We start from the raw sequence: 11,603 nt of genomic DNA, 5'->3' as shown, positions 1-11,603 counted from the left end.
TCACTGTAAAAGAGAAGCTTTAATGTGTGCTAATTTTTTTTTTTTAGGAGGTAACATCCTGGTGTTTCTCCGATGCAGGTAAATCATGACCTTCCACATTCTCTTTCAACACAGGGAGCACCTGAGATCCTACAGACAGGAAACATGGAGAGGATAAATCCAATGATGTATGCATCAGGTACATGCCAAAGTTCACCTGCGAACAAAACAGCAACAACAACAAAAGAGGCTAGATTATTTCAGCAGTTAAAATAACTTTGTCAATATTAATGTTCAATTAAAATCAAGTCAGATCTTTAAAGACATATACTGAGACTTGATAAGTCTTATCTGTTACATAGTAGAATGCAGTGGGACATTAAAAGAATCCTAACTTGAGACCCCAAAGATTCTCATCCTAAGGTGTCCTTTCCCTATGGTCGCCCCACACCTCTTTCTTGCTGGCCACATCTCTGTCCCACATGCCCAGAACTTCCTGCAGAAGGACCTTCTTCCTACTCTCAGCTCGTGACCACCACCAGGCCCATTTCCTGTTTGCTGCCTGATATAAAAGGCTTTTGGGAAGACAGTGGCAAAACTCTGCATTTTCCTTGAGAAAGAATGATATGAGTTCATTTTATCAAATTCTCCTGAATAAGGATGGAAGGTCCAAAATGAAGAGTAGGTAAGTCTGCTCAGTGTTAACCATCAATGCAAGTGAGCCACTCAGGACCCTTTGGAGGACCTGACGTGCTCTCCGATCTGTTAGTTCCTGTGATAACATCTGTTGGACACCCTCATGTTCCAGGCCCCAGGCTAGGCTATTGGGCAATTCCTTATGACTTGTGCAAATGTGGGTGAAGGGTGCGGCCTCTGCACTCTCACTGCAACTGTTCCGTAAATCTAAGATTATTCCAAAATTTAAAAATAAAAGGTTCATGCACATGAAAACTGCAGTGATGGTAAGAAACACTATTTTCATGGACCTTAGTATTATATTTGTGCCTCCTTCTTTCTTCTCCTGGCAACCTGCATGGTGCAGGCTCAAGGTACCCACCCAGAAGACACAGCCTGCATTGACAGACATGCTGCTGTAACAGTCAAATGCACTACTCTGCAGGCCATTTCTATCCCATATTGGTAAGAAAACTTACATAAATCAAATCTCTATACTGTGAAACAAAACCCTGGCTTTGAAGAAACACAGGAAACAATGTAACACATTTTACCATGAATTAACTTGCCAGCTTATTATTGGAAGTAGATACAGTGTTTGCATTATTTCTGTTAATTTTCAAGAATCGCTCTATGTAGCCTGACTGCTTTACTTGGCTTCCTGGAATTCTTTGTAAACAAAAAGTCCTAACAGAAAGTATAACCCTGAAAATAAATCTTTCTAAAGAATCAACACATTGGAAGTTCAGTTTTTATAATCTGGAATGCATAACACTTTGTTGTTTTAACCCTCAAGAAAATGAATTTCCAGGCTTAATGAATGCATTTCCAGTTTAATGAAATGTACTGACTCATTCTATGCAGCTACCCTATTCACAGTAAGGCACTTTACTCTTCATGAGCTCTCTGTGGTAAAGAAACTAATGATCAAGACAATAGAATTACTTTACTTGGTGTTTTTTTGTTTTTGTTTTTGTTTTTGTACTCCATATCTCTTCAACAAGATTGGAAAGAATAAAAACACATGTAATAAAATAAAAAATAAGTGAGAACTTGGATGGAAAGGAAAAATAAAATGAAACTACAAACAAGGATAGGTTAATGGCAGCCCAACAGCTTTGGGTGGGCAGCAAATCCCGCATTTAAAAAAATAACTCTGCACTATTATGAACATAGTTCTGGTGTTCATAACATGAGGATTGGAAACCAGGTGTCATATTTTGCAATCACGCTTACCTTTGTTTCACGACTCTCAGAAAGTTTTTGGAAAACGTGCTGGTTTCGTTGCCCAGTTTGCTGGTCGATGCAAATCATCTGGCATCTGTGACAAGGCCCCACAACCTGGCAGGTGAGAAGGAAAACACAGCATTGCCACAAAAGTGACCAGAGCCTTGCACCTCAGAGGCAGGAAGCGCACAGAAATGCCCAGTCCCCTAATTACGGAGAGCCAGAACGCAGCACCTGTTCACCATCTCTGCTGGGGAAGCATCTGCCTTTGTTTGTCAGCTAAAAGACCACTGCTTAAGGGCTTTGCAGAGAAAGAAAAGAGGGACTGAGAATCTTGAGCGTTCTCAGGAAATGTTGAACAATGGATCTGAGGAAGAAAAACACTCAGTGACTGAGAAGACAAATTGGAAAAAGAGAAAAGTCACAGGAAGCCGGGCACAGTGGCTCACACCTGTAATCCCAACACTTCAAGAGGCGGAGGCAGACCGATCACTTGAGGCCAGGAGTTTAGGACAAGCCTGGCCAACATGGCATAACACTGTCCCTACTAAAAATACAAAAATTACCCAGAGTGGTGATGCATACCTGTAATCCCAGCTACTCAGGAGGCTGAGGAAGGAGAATCACTTGAACCCGGGAGGCGGAGGTAGCAGTGAACCAAGATTACGCCACTGCATTCCAGCCTGGGCAACAGAGCAAGAAAGAAGAAGAAAGAAGAAAGAAGAAGAGGAGGAGGAGGAGGAGGAAGAGGAGGTCGCAGAGCCAGTGCTGGCCCCTGTGAGAAGGTCATCAGAGAGAACTTTCATGTGTCAATGCCCTCTGACCCAGCAACTTCATGTCTAGGAATCCAACCTAAGAAAGGAATCAGAAGCCCAACCACAGTCATGTACAAAGATTTATCCTCACATTATTCATAATAGGAAAACCTTGTTAACATCATATGGTGGAGAGAAATGATTAAGTAAATCATGCTACACATATATGATGTATATGGCGCAGGCATTAAAATTATATCATGCAGGTATTAAAAGGAATCTATAAAAACCTTTAAATAAAATGGGGATATGTTTTTATATCTGTAATAAGTAGGAAAAAATATTTTAATATACATATCTGTATGCATATATCTAAATACATATATATATATATCTATCTCCATATGTACCCAAACCTGCATTCCACACATACACAATACTTAAAGCACATTGTTACAGTTTCTTAACACAGGTCATACTGCCTGGTGGAGCTTAAAATCCCCCATAATATAAACATAAGAAATTATGCAGCTCAGCAATACTGAGACTTCTTTTATTGCACATGTAAAAAGTGCAAAGGTACTTGATTTTCTTATAACCATTTTCTCCTCAGCTCACTCATGGGCAAAGACAAATTATGCATGAAATTAGAAACACTCACCTAATCTGGATGTGTCTTGGCCTGTTCCTGTTACTGGTGTGAAAGTTGCAGATACCAGGATGAAATCACTCATCAGACCCAAAGAAATTGGAGCCAGGACGGCACGAAGGCGGGGAGTTCATGCTTGCATTTCTGAGATAATGACTGTCATGGACTTTCTAAAATAATCCCACAAGAAATTCCTCCATGTCCTTCATGCATCTCATGCTTTTCAGGATCCATGTCTTGCATGTATGCACATAGTTCTAGACTGGGTTTATCACTAGCCATTCTTTAGGACTGCAGTTCAGATAAGACGTTCTTGAAGGAAGATTTGCCTAGTAACAGCGTCTCCACCAATGAACTGATGCCAATTCTGACTTTGAGCCTCAGGAACCAATAAATTATGTTTTCAAGCAACTTGTGTGAACTTATTTTTGCCCATGAAAGCTTTCCCTTACTCTCTCCTCTTCAGATGCACCTGTGGCTTGCCATAGCTATGCATCCTAGTTTATAATCCTTTTTGCTTACTCCTGAATAAATTCATCACCTTAGGAGATTATTTTCTCTGGTGTTTTTTTTAAAATTTATCTTGTTTTTGTTTTTAATCGGGAAAAGTTTTCAATTAGCAATAATCACACCTCAGATAAACCTCATTGGCTCTGATACTGGCACTGTACAAAGGTCTAATTTTTTTTTCAGGTTGATGCTCACATTCTGGCACTGGGTACTAAACCAGTGGAAATATAGGCTCCCTGTGGTACCAAAGTCAAGATTCCCAAGCCACATAAGCACCCAGAACATGCTGGAAAGGAGCTCTACCAAGGACTTGGCAAACCTGTGTCCTCTCCAGATCTCGTTTCCTTGTCTAGATCCTTGGCTGTATTTGGTGAGAACTATAACAGGGATACAGGGACTCAAGCCCAGGCCTGGCACTTGGTCGTGCTCAAGAGTGGAAACTATCACTATTATATACAAGGATCCCTGCAGTGGAACGAGGCTTTTGAAACACCACAAAGCCGTGCCCTCGAGGAGCCAGTGTGGCTCTTCGTTTCCTGCACCCTCTTACCTCTTCGCCTAGAAAACAGCTGATGCATAGGCCCAGCTCCTACAGAAAGGAGGCCAGGGCCCTGAAGCTCATACCAGTCCCAGCCTCTAGCAGCCACCCCACAGGCAACACCTTCCGTAAAAATCCTGTCACTTCAATGAAAGACCCTCTTAGAACAGGTTCTCAAACTAGCAGAAGAAAGGGCATTCTCCAGACACTATTTTCTTTTACTTTTTTTTTATTTTTGAGATGGAGTTTCACTGTTGTCGCCCAGACTAGAGTTTCACTCTTATCACCCAGGCAGTTCCCTACAACCTCCACCTCCCGTGTTCTAGCGATTCTCCTACCTCAGCCTCCTGAGTAACTGGGGTTACAGGCGCCAGCCACCACACCTGCCTGATTTTCACATTTTTAGTAAAGACAGAGTTTCACCATGTTGGTCAGGCTGGTGTCAAACTCCTGACCTCAGGTGGTCTGCCCATCTCAGTCTCCCAAAGTGCTGGGATTATAGGCATGAGCCACAGCACCCAGCTACAAACACTGTTTTCAAACACCAATGCAAAGAAAACAATTTCTTAAAACATCATCATTTTAAAGTTTCTTTTCTGGTATTCTTAGCAACTAGTATTTTAAAAACTTGTTTACTCGCATATATATTCATTAAAAAGCAAGTCAAACAATACAGAAGCTTGAAGAATTAAAAGAGAAAGCACTCAGCAGCAATGGTCCCCCTCTCCCTATCCATAGAGGCAGGTGCTGCTCATGTGGCTGCAGACCATCCCAGGACATCCCAGATTGTCCCAAGCCATCCCAGACCATCCCAGACTGTGGCATGTAACTGCACACAACTGTGTATGTATGTGCACCTGTGTAAACAGACTTGCTGGGATCTCAGAACCCACTTGGGATTCTTTTTCAATTACTCTGCAATATGTAAGGACATCCTTCCACATCAGGACATGGAGAGCCACCTCATCCTTGCATTTTGCAATTTTCACAATGGATGGCCTGGCATTCCATGGGTTGAAACACCTAGTTCTTCTCCTTTGAAGCCATGTGAATAGTTTCTAATGCTTTCCTGTGATCAATAATTTTGCAATAAAGGCCTAATTCACATAACTCTCTTTCCGGTTTTTTTGTTTTTTTTGTTTTTTTGTTTTTTTTTTGTAGTGTAGGCCAACAGGAATAAAAAAATATTTATGACTTAACAATGCCCAGTAAAAAATTGTTTTCCAAAAAAAAAAAAAAAATTTTGTTTTCCAAAAGAGATGTGCTAGTTTCACTGTAATTGCTTCAGCACTGAGTATTATCATCAACAAACATCTTTTGAGCATTTGCTTTTTTTTTTTTTGGAGACAGGGTCTTACTCTGTCACCCAGGCTGGAGGGCAGTGGCTTCATCATAGCTCACTGCAGCCTTCATTTCCCAGGCTCAAGCAATCGTCCCACCTCAGCCTCCTGAGTAGCTGAGACCACAGGAACGTACCACCATGCCCGGCTAATTTTTTTTATTCAGTAGAGATGAGGTCTTGCTATTTTGCTCAGGCTGGTCTCAAACTCGTGAGCTCAAGTGATCCTCCTTCCTTGGCCTCCTAAAGCACTGGGATTTCACGTGTGAGCCACTATGCCCAGCCAAGCATTTACTTTCTTGAAAGGTACAGTAGTGCCAGGCGTGGTGGCCCATGCCTATAATCCCAATACTGGGAAGCTGAGGCCAGCGGGTCACTTGAGCCCAGGAGGTTTAAACTAGTCTGGCCAACGTGGTGAAACCCTGTCTCTACCAAAAATAAAAAATTTAGCCAGGTGTGGTGGCACACACCTGTAGTCCTAGCTACTCAGGAGGCTGAGGCAGGAGGATTGCTTGAACCTAGGAGGCAGAGGTTGCAATGAGCCAAGATTGCACCACTGTACTCTACCCTGGACAACAGAGTAAGACCCTGTTTCAAAAAAAAAAAATAAAGAAGAGAAAAGAAAGGTGCAGTATTAACCATATCTTATGCTCTTCAATGCTTGCACTGGACTAATGTGTATAGGCATGATTGACTGACTGACTGACTGACTGACTGACAGGATCTTGCTCTGAGACCCAGGCTAGAGTACAGTGGGGCAATCTTGACTCACTACAGGCTTGAGCTTCTGGGCTTAAGCAATCCTCCCACCTCAAGGAGCTGAGAACACAGGTGCACAACACCACGCCTGGCTAATTTTTCTTTTGTGTGTGTGTGTGTACAGACGGAGTCTTGCTATGCTGCCCAAGTTGGTAAAAGTATTTTTATACTTATTTTAATACTTGTGTTAGCATTTCTATGGGATAGATTTCTACAAGTGAAATTATTGAGTCAAAGGGCATGCATATTTTGATTTTTACTAGTTGCGGTCTGTTAAGAAAGGCGACCTAAAGAAAGCAAAGCCTGCTAAGTCATCTCAGGAAGGTTCCTTAAAGAGTCTTCCTTGTATTTATGTCTCCAGATATCTGGAGAGGCACAGGTGCTACTGTTGCCAGATAAGTTTCTGAGAGTAATCTCAGTCTAGTTCTAGTTCTCTTCCCTTTTCTCTTTCTTTTTCTTTTCTTCCTTTCTTCCTCCCTCTCACTCTCCACCTATCAGATAATGTATATTCAGTGTCTATTTTATGCCCAGCAGGATGTGAAACAGTAGGCATTTTTTAAAACATGGCAGAGACACAGGGATAGAAAATAGGGAAAAGTAAGTAAGGATGGAGGGATGAGGGAAATGGCAGTAGGCTAGTGCCAGAGATGGGCTTGTGGGAGAGAATGTAGGAGATAATATAGACTGCTTGTCAAGGGGGAGCAACTGCCAAGGTAAGAGGAAGTCTAGGGAGTTGAAAACACCATTGGGACATTTTGTTGTGCCATGAAATTTATTTCCTATATCCCAGACCTCTAAAATTCTTTAATAAAGATTCAAATGACTGTTTACTGCTTTCCTAGATGTTAGAGTAGTGTTCCTTCTGAGTGCACAGCCTGAATACAAGGTAGCTCGTTATAGTCAGTTTATACCAGTGGCTAATTACACTACTATAGGTTGAGTACTCCTTATCCAAAATGCTTGGAACCAGAAGCATCTTGAGATTTTTTTTTTTAATTTTGGAATATTTGCATTATATATCTCTGGTATACTTACCAGTTGAGCATCCCTAATTCGAAAATCTGAAATCCAAAATGCTCCAGTTGTCTTATCCTTTGAATATCATGTCAGTGCTCAAAAAGCTTTATATTTTAGATCATTTCAGATTTCAGATTTTTGGATTAGGGATGCCCAGCCTGTATTACAAAAATAATTTCAGCCCCCACTAAAGAACAGAGCACATTCTCTGGCATTAGATATTCCTTATCTCTCCTGTCCATTTCTTCCCTCAACAATTACTGATTGAGCACTGACCCTGGGCCAGTGTCGTTCAAGGACCTAGAGGTACAGCAGGGAATAAAACAGACTTGGTCTCACCCTCCTACACACTGCAGGAATAAGCAGAACGTCACCCTGCGGCAGGTCAGGGACATCCTTTCCAAGAAGGTGACATCTGACCTGAGACACTTGGACAACATGCCAAGCAGAAGGGATGGCAAGGGCTAAGGCAGGAAGGGTGGCTGTTTAGGGAACAGAGAGAAGGTCACTGTGACAGAGGCAGAGAGGGAACGGGTAATGAGCTTAAAGACAGTGGCAGCATGGGATCTCATGGGGCCTTATCAATCATGTGAGGAGCACAGATTTTAGCCTAAGACCTTTCTCCTCTTTCTCATATCTTTGAGGCCCATAACAAAGGTTTTGGGAGTCCAAAGCAGGGGAGAGAGGACATCCTGGTGGCTTTGCCTCTGACAATCTCCTTCCCAGCCACCAGCAAAGGCAGAAAAAGGTGAAGCGTGTGGAGGAGGGGGTGGCCATGGGCGCAGAGGCACCGCCAGGCTTCTGGGCCTCCCTCCACAAGCTCCAGACTGCCACACAGTCCAACAAGTTTCAGGAGGATGACAGTCTCATGACACGAGCACTACAAAAAACCAGAGTTTAAGCCTAGACATAACGACAGCATGGAGGCAGCACCGAGCCCTCTGATGGGACACACCTTCTGTGGCTTGTGTGAAAGTGACCACTGCCATCCTCTTGGGGAATAAAGGATGGATTATTCCATGGGGTGTCTCAGAAGGCTGAGCTGACATAACCTCCCACCAAGATTTTGTAGTTAAGAGACAAGGACAGGGAGGGAGTCCCGCCTGCAGCTATCCAGGTCTGGGATTGAGGTCAATCTTCACTGACAATCCTGGAGGAAGGATAATAGAACTTCCCCAAACTTACCTGGAAATGCAAAGAACCAATTGAAATCTCATCCCATTTCTCTTCTTCAAAAGCCCTTTTTCCATTGATAATAATATTGGCACGAAAACGCAAGCTGAGATCCTTCACTGAGAATAATTCCTGCTTTCCATTCTCATCGCTGTTTAAGGCAACCAAAAAGAGTAAGTGGGGGGAGGGTGGCAGATAATCACACCACTGTAATAATTCATCATGCCTGCCATGCAACACCTAACTTCATCAGCTCTACTGTGGCCTGTGCCCTGAATAATCAGAACAGACTTTTACCATGAGTGCAAGGCCAAGAGACACACATCTGCTAAACAGGCATCAGGGCCTCCCCTGGGATATGGTCCCATCTCTAGTGAGAGGCCCACAAGAGCCAGGCAAAGGGTGAGCAGATCTTAGCTGAAGAGATGAAGGATTTTGGAAATCAGAAGAACAGAGCTCCAGTGAAGAAGAAACTTCTGAGAATATACCAGTTCTATAAGGTGGGGCGGCATAAGGCATTTAAAGACCTGTCAACAGGCTTAATGATCAAAAAGACCTAAAAAGCACTGAGATCTCACTCCCTTCCCCTACCCTTCTTTTCACAGGTGTTGAGATCTCACCCCTTTTCTCAGCTATTAAAACATTATAAATAAAGAGGACAGTATTTCCTAATTTCCATTCTAGTTGCAGTTTTAACTAACATCTGCTATTTTTCTAATTCCTTTTTTTTTTTTTTTTTTAATGAGACAAGGTCTTGCTCTGTCACCCAGACTGGAGTGCAGTGGCACAATCTCAGCTCATTGCAGCCTTGACCGGGATCCCAGGCTCAAGTAATTCTCCTGCCTCAGCCTCTCAAGTAGGTGGGACTACACGCATGTGCCACTATGCCCAGCTAACTTATTTTTATTTTTTTTAGAGATGGGGTCTCACTATATTGCCCAGGCTGGGTTTGAACTCCTGGGCTCAAGTGATCCTCCCAACTCAGCCTCTCAAAGTGCTGGGATTACAGGTGTGAGCCACCGTGCCTGGTCTATTTTTGTAACTCTTGTTTATTTTTGTAATTTTTATTTATTGCCATAAGGTTCCCCCAAAAAAATGGCCTTCTGCACTCCCCACCCCCACCCAGAAGAATGCACTGAAAATACATCTTAAAACTTCTCTGACAGATGATCAGAGATGATCCCACCATATTAAGTTGAAGAACTGGTGAAACTAGCTATGCTGAAAGAAGTCAGAATAGTGGTGACCTTCAGTGAGGTTGACTGGGATGGGGTACAAGGGAGGTTTCATGGAGTACATTCTTAGCTTGATCTAGGTAGTGGCAGGTGCTGGTAAAGTCCCCAAATACTTAATGTGTTTATCAGCAGATACTTTGCCTCATTCACCAGAAAAAGGGTGGCTGTTGTACCAGGAGATTGATCTGAAAATGATGGCGCATGGGTGTTATATATCTGTAAAACTTTATTTAACTGTGTACTGATGATTTTTGTACTTTTTTGTGCTTCAATAAATTTTTAATTGCTTAAGTTGGTGCGGGGTAAATCCTCAGGCATGGTTAGAGTATGCCCCAGAGACAGAATTGAAAGACTATGGGATTGGGAAGGAGGAGTCCCAAGATTATATCCCAATCCCCTTTGAATGGCAAACAATGTATGAAAAGCCAGAGACCAGGATACCTGAGTCTGGTTTTGCCACTTACTAAGGGCAACTCCCACAACCTATGAAGACTACGGTTTCCTCATCTGCAACAAAAGGGTTAGCACTTTTCCAGTCCTGAAATCCTTTGATTCTGGATCAACATTCTGGGTTATAAACCCTCAGTTTGGGCTTCGTAAAAGGGCATGTTTTATGTCCAAAAGCTATCGTGGTTAACATGTTCATGATAGTCTCTCAAATTTGCAAATAACGCACAGAGAAATACCTAGCAGGGGACCCTCGCTCTGCTCTTGAACCACCTGCCCAGCAGGCCCGCCCTGCTAGAAACTAGATGGTAGGGAATGTGGGCCCTCCTGGTAGGAACTGGGGTTGCAGCAAGCCTGTCCCCACCTCCTGTCTTTCTACACCAAGAACCCCAAAAAACTGCATACCCACTTTTTCCAGGACTCTGGATGCCTGAGGAAAAGGGTCCCTCAGTGCCAGGAGAACTCAGTGAATACCCAGAGAACATGCGACTGCATCGTACTTTTGCTCCCAAAGACAGCAAACTGGGCCACAGTGTGAGAATGATGTTGTATGTTTTCAACCACGGCTAGAAACAAGAATGACTACAAATAGCCCACCCTGCAGAGGTGGAGGAGGTAGCCTTAGTCAGCTTTATTAAGCTGTATTTGTATGTCTTTGCAAATATATATGTGTGTGTACTTGACCACGTGGCACATGACAGTCACAGCGCAGTTAGGGGTGAGCCACTAACACAACACTCATCTCTGGCCTGTGGACCAGGAATGAGGAGACCGTCCCAGTCATCCTGTGGCATGAGAGCTGGGTGATCTTTCCTCATTGCCTGGCTACGTTGGAACTTCAGTTTGCTCCAATGAACAACGAGAGGGTTGGCCCAACCATGACCCTTTCTGGAGCTGACCTCTTAACACTGTTAGGGTCCTTGGGAAGGCATCAGGTGGGAGTGCGCAGGGAGGGGTGCTGGTTCCATCTGTGGCACATCTTTCAAATAAAGCGTGCCTGCAGTTACAACTTTAAAAGGTTTCATAACCACTCTTTTTTAGCCTTTAAAATGACTGTGTGAAGTAGGGCAGAGATCCTCGGGGACAGGGGACAGTGGGAGGGTAGACAATAAAAGTTGGCCAAATGGTGGCAGTTCAATTAAAACAAACATTAAAAAATTGAATGATTAAAAAGTGAGAGCTAGGGGTTCTCCATTAACCATCTTGAGTATATAAAAAATGATCTTTGTAAGATAAAAGATAACCCTCTATAAAGATGAATGGAAGCTGGATGAAAGGTCCTGCTTACTTCTCAGGGCCT

General features: G+C 43.1%; 1 protein-coding gene across 1 annotated transcript in view; it reads right to left on the bottom strand.

Moving 5' to 3' along the window:
- The window catches only part of MOCOS (molybdenum cofactor sulfurase), a gene marked incomplete at its 5' end in the record, with an annotated part of 58,097 nt that continues 46,494 nt past the window's right edge, over positions 1-11,603 (bottom strand). Inside the window, 3 exons of the mRNA XM_011974445.1 lie at positions 1-196; positions 1,891-1,995; positions 8,634-8,772. Of these exons, the coding sequence (XP_011829835.1) occupies positions 44-196; positions 1,891-1,995; positions 8,634-8,772 (397 nt within the window). The remainder of the gene's footprint in view (positions 197-1,890; positions 1,996-8,633; positions 8,773-11,603) is intronic.

This window comes from Mandrillus leucophaeus, unplaced genomic scaffold, assembly GCF_000951045.1.
Source record: "Mandrillus leucophaeus isolate KB7577 unplaced genomic scaffold, Mleu.le_1.0 Scaffold145, whole genome shotgun sequence".
NCBI classification, from domain to species: Eukaryota; Metazoa; Chordata; class Mammalia; order Primates; family Cercopithecidae; genus Mandrillus; species Mandrillus leucophaeus.
This window is presented reverse-complemented; position numbering and strand designations above follow the sequence as displayed.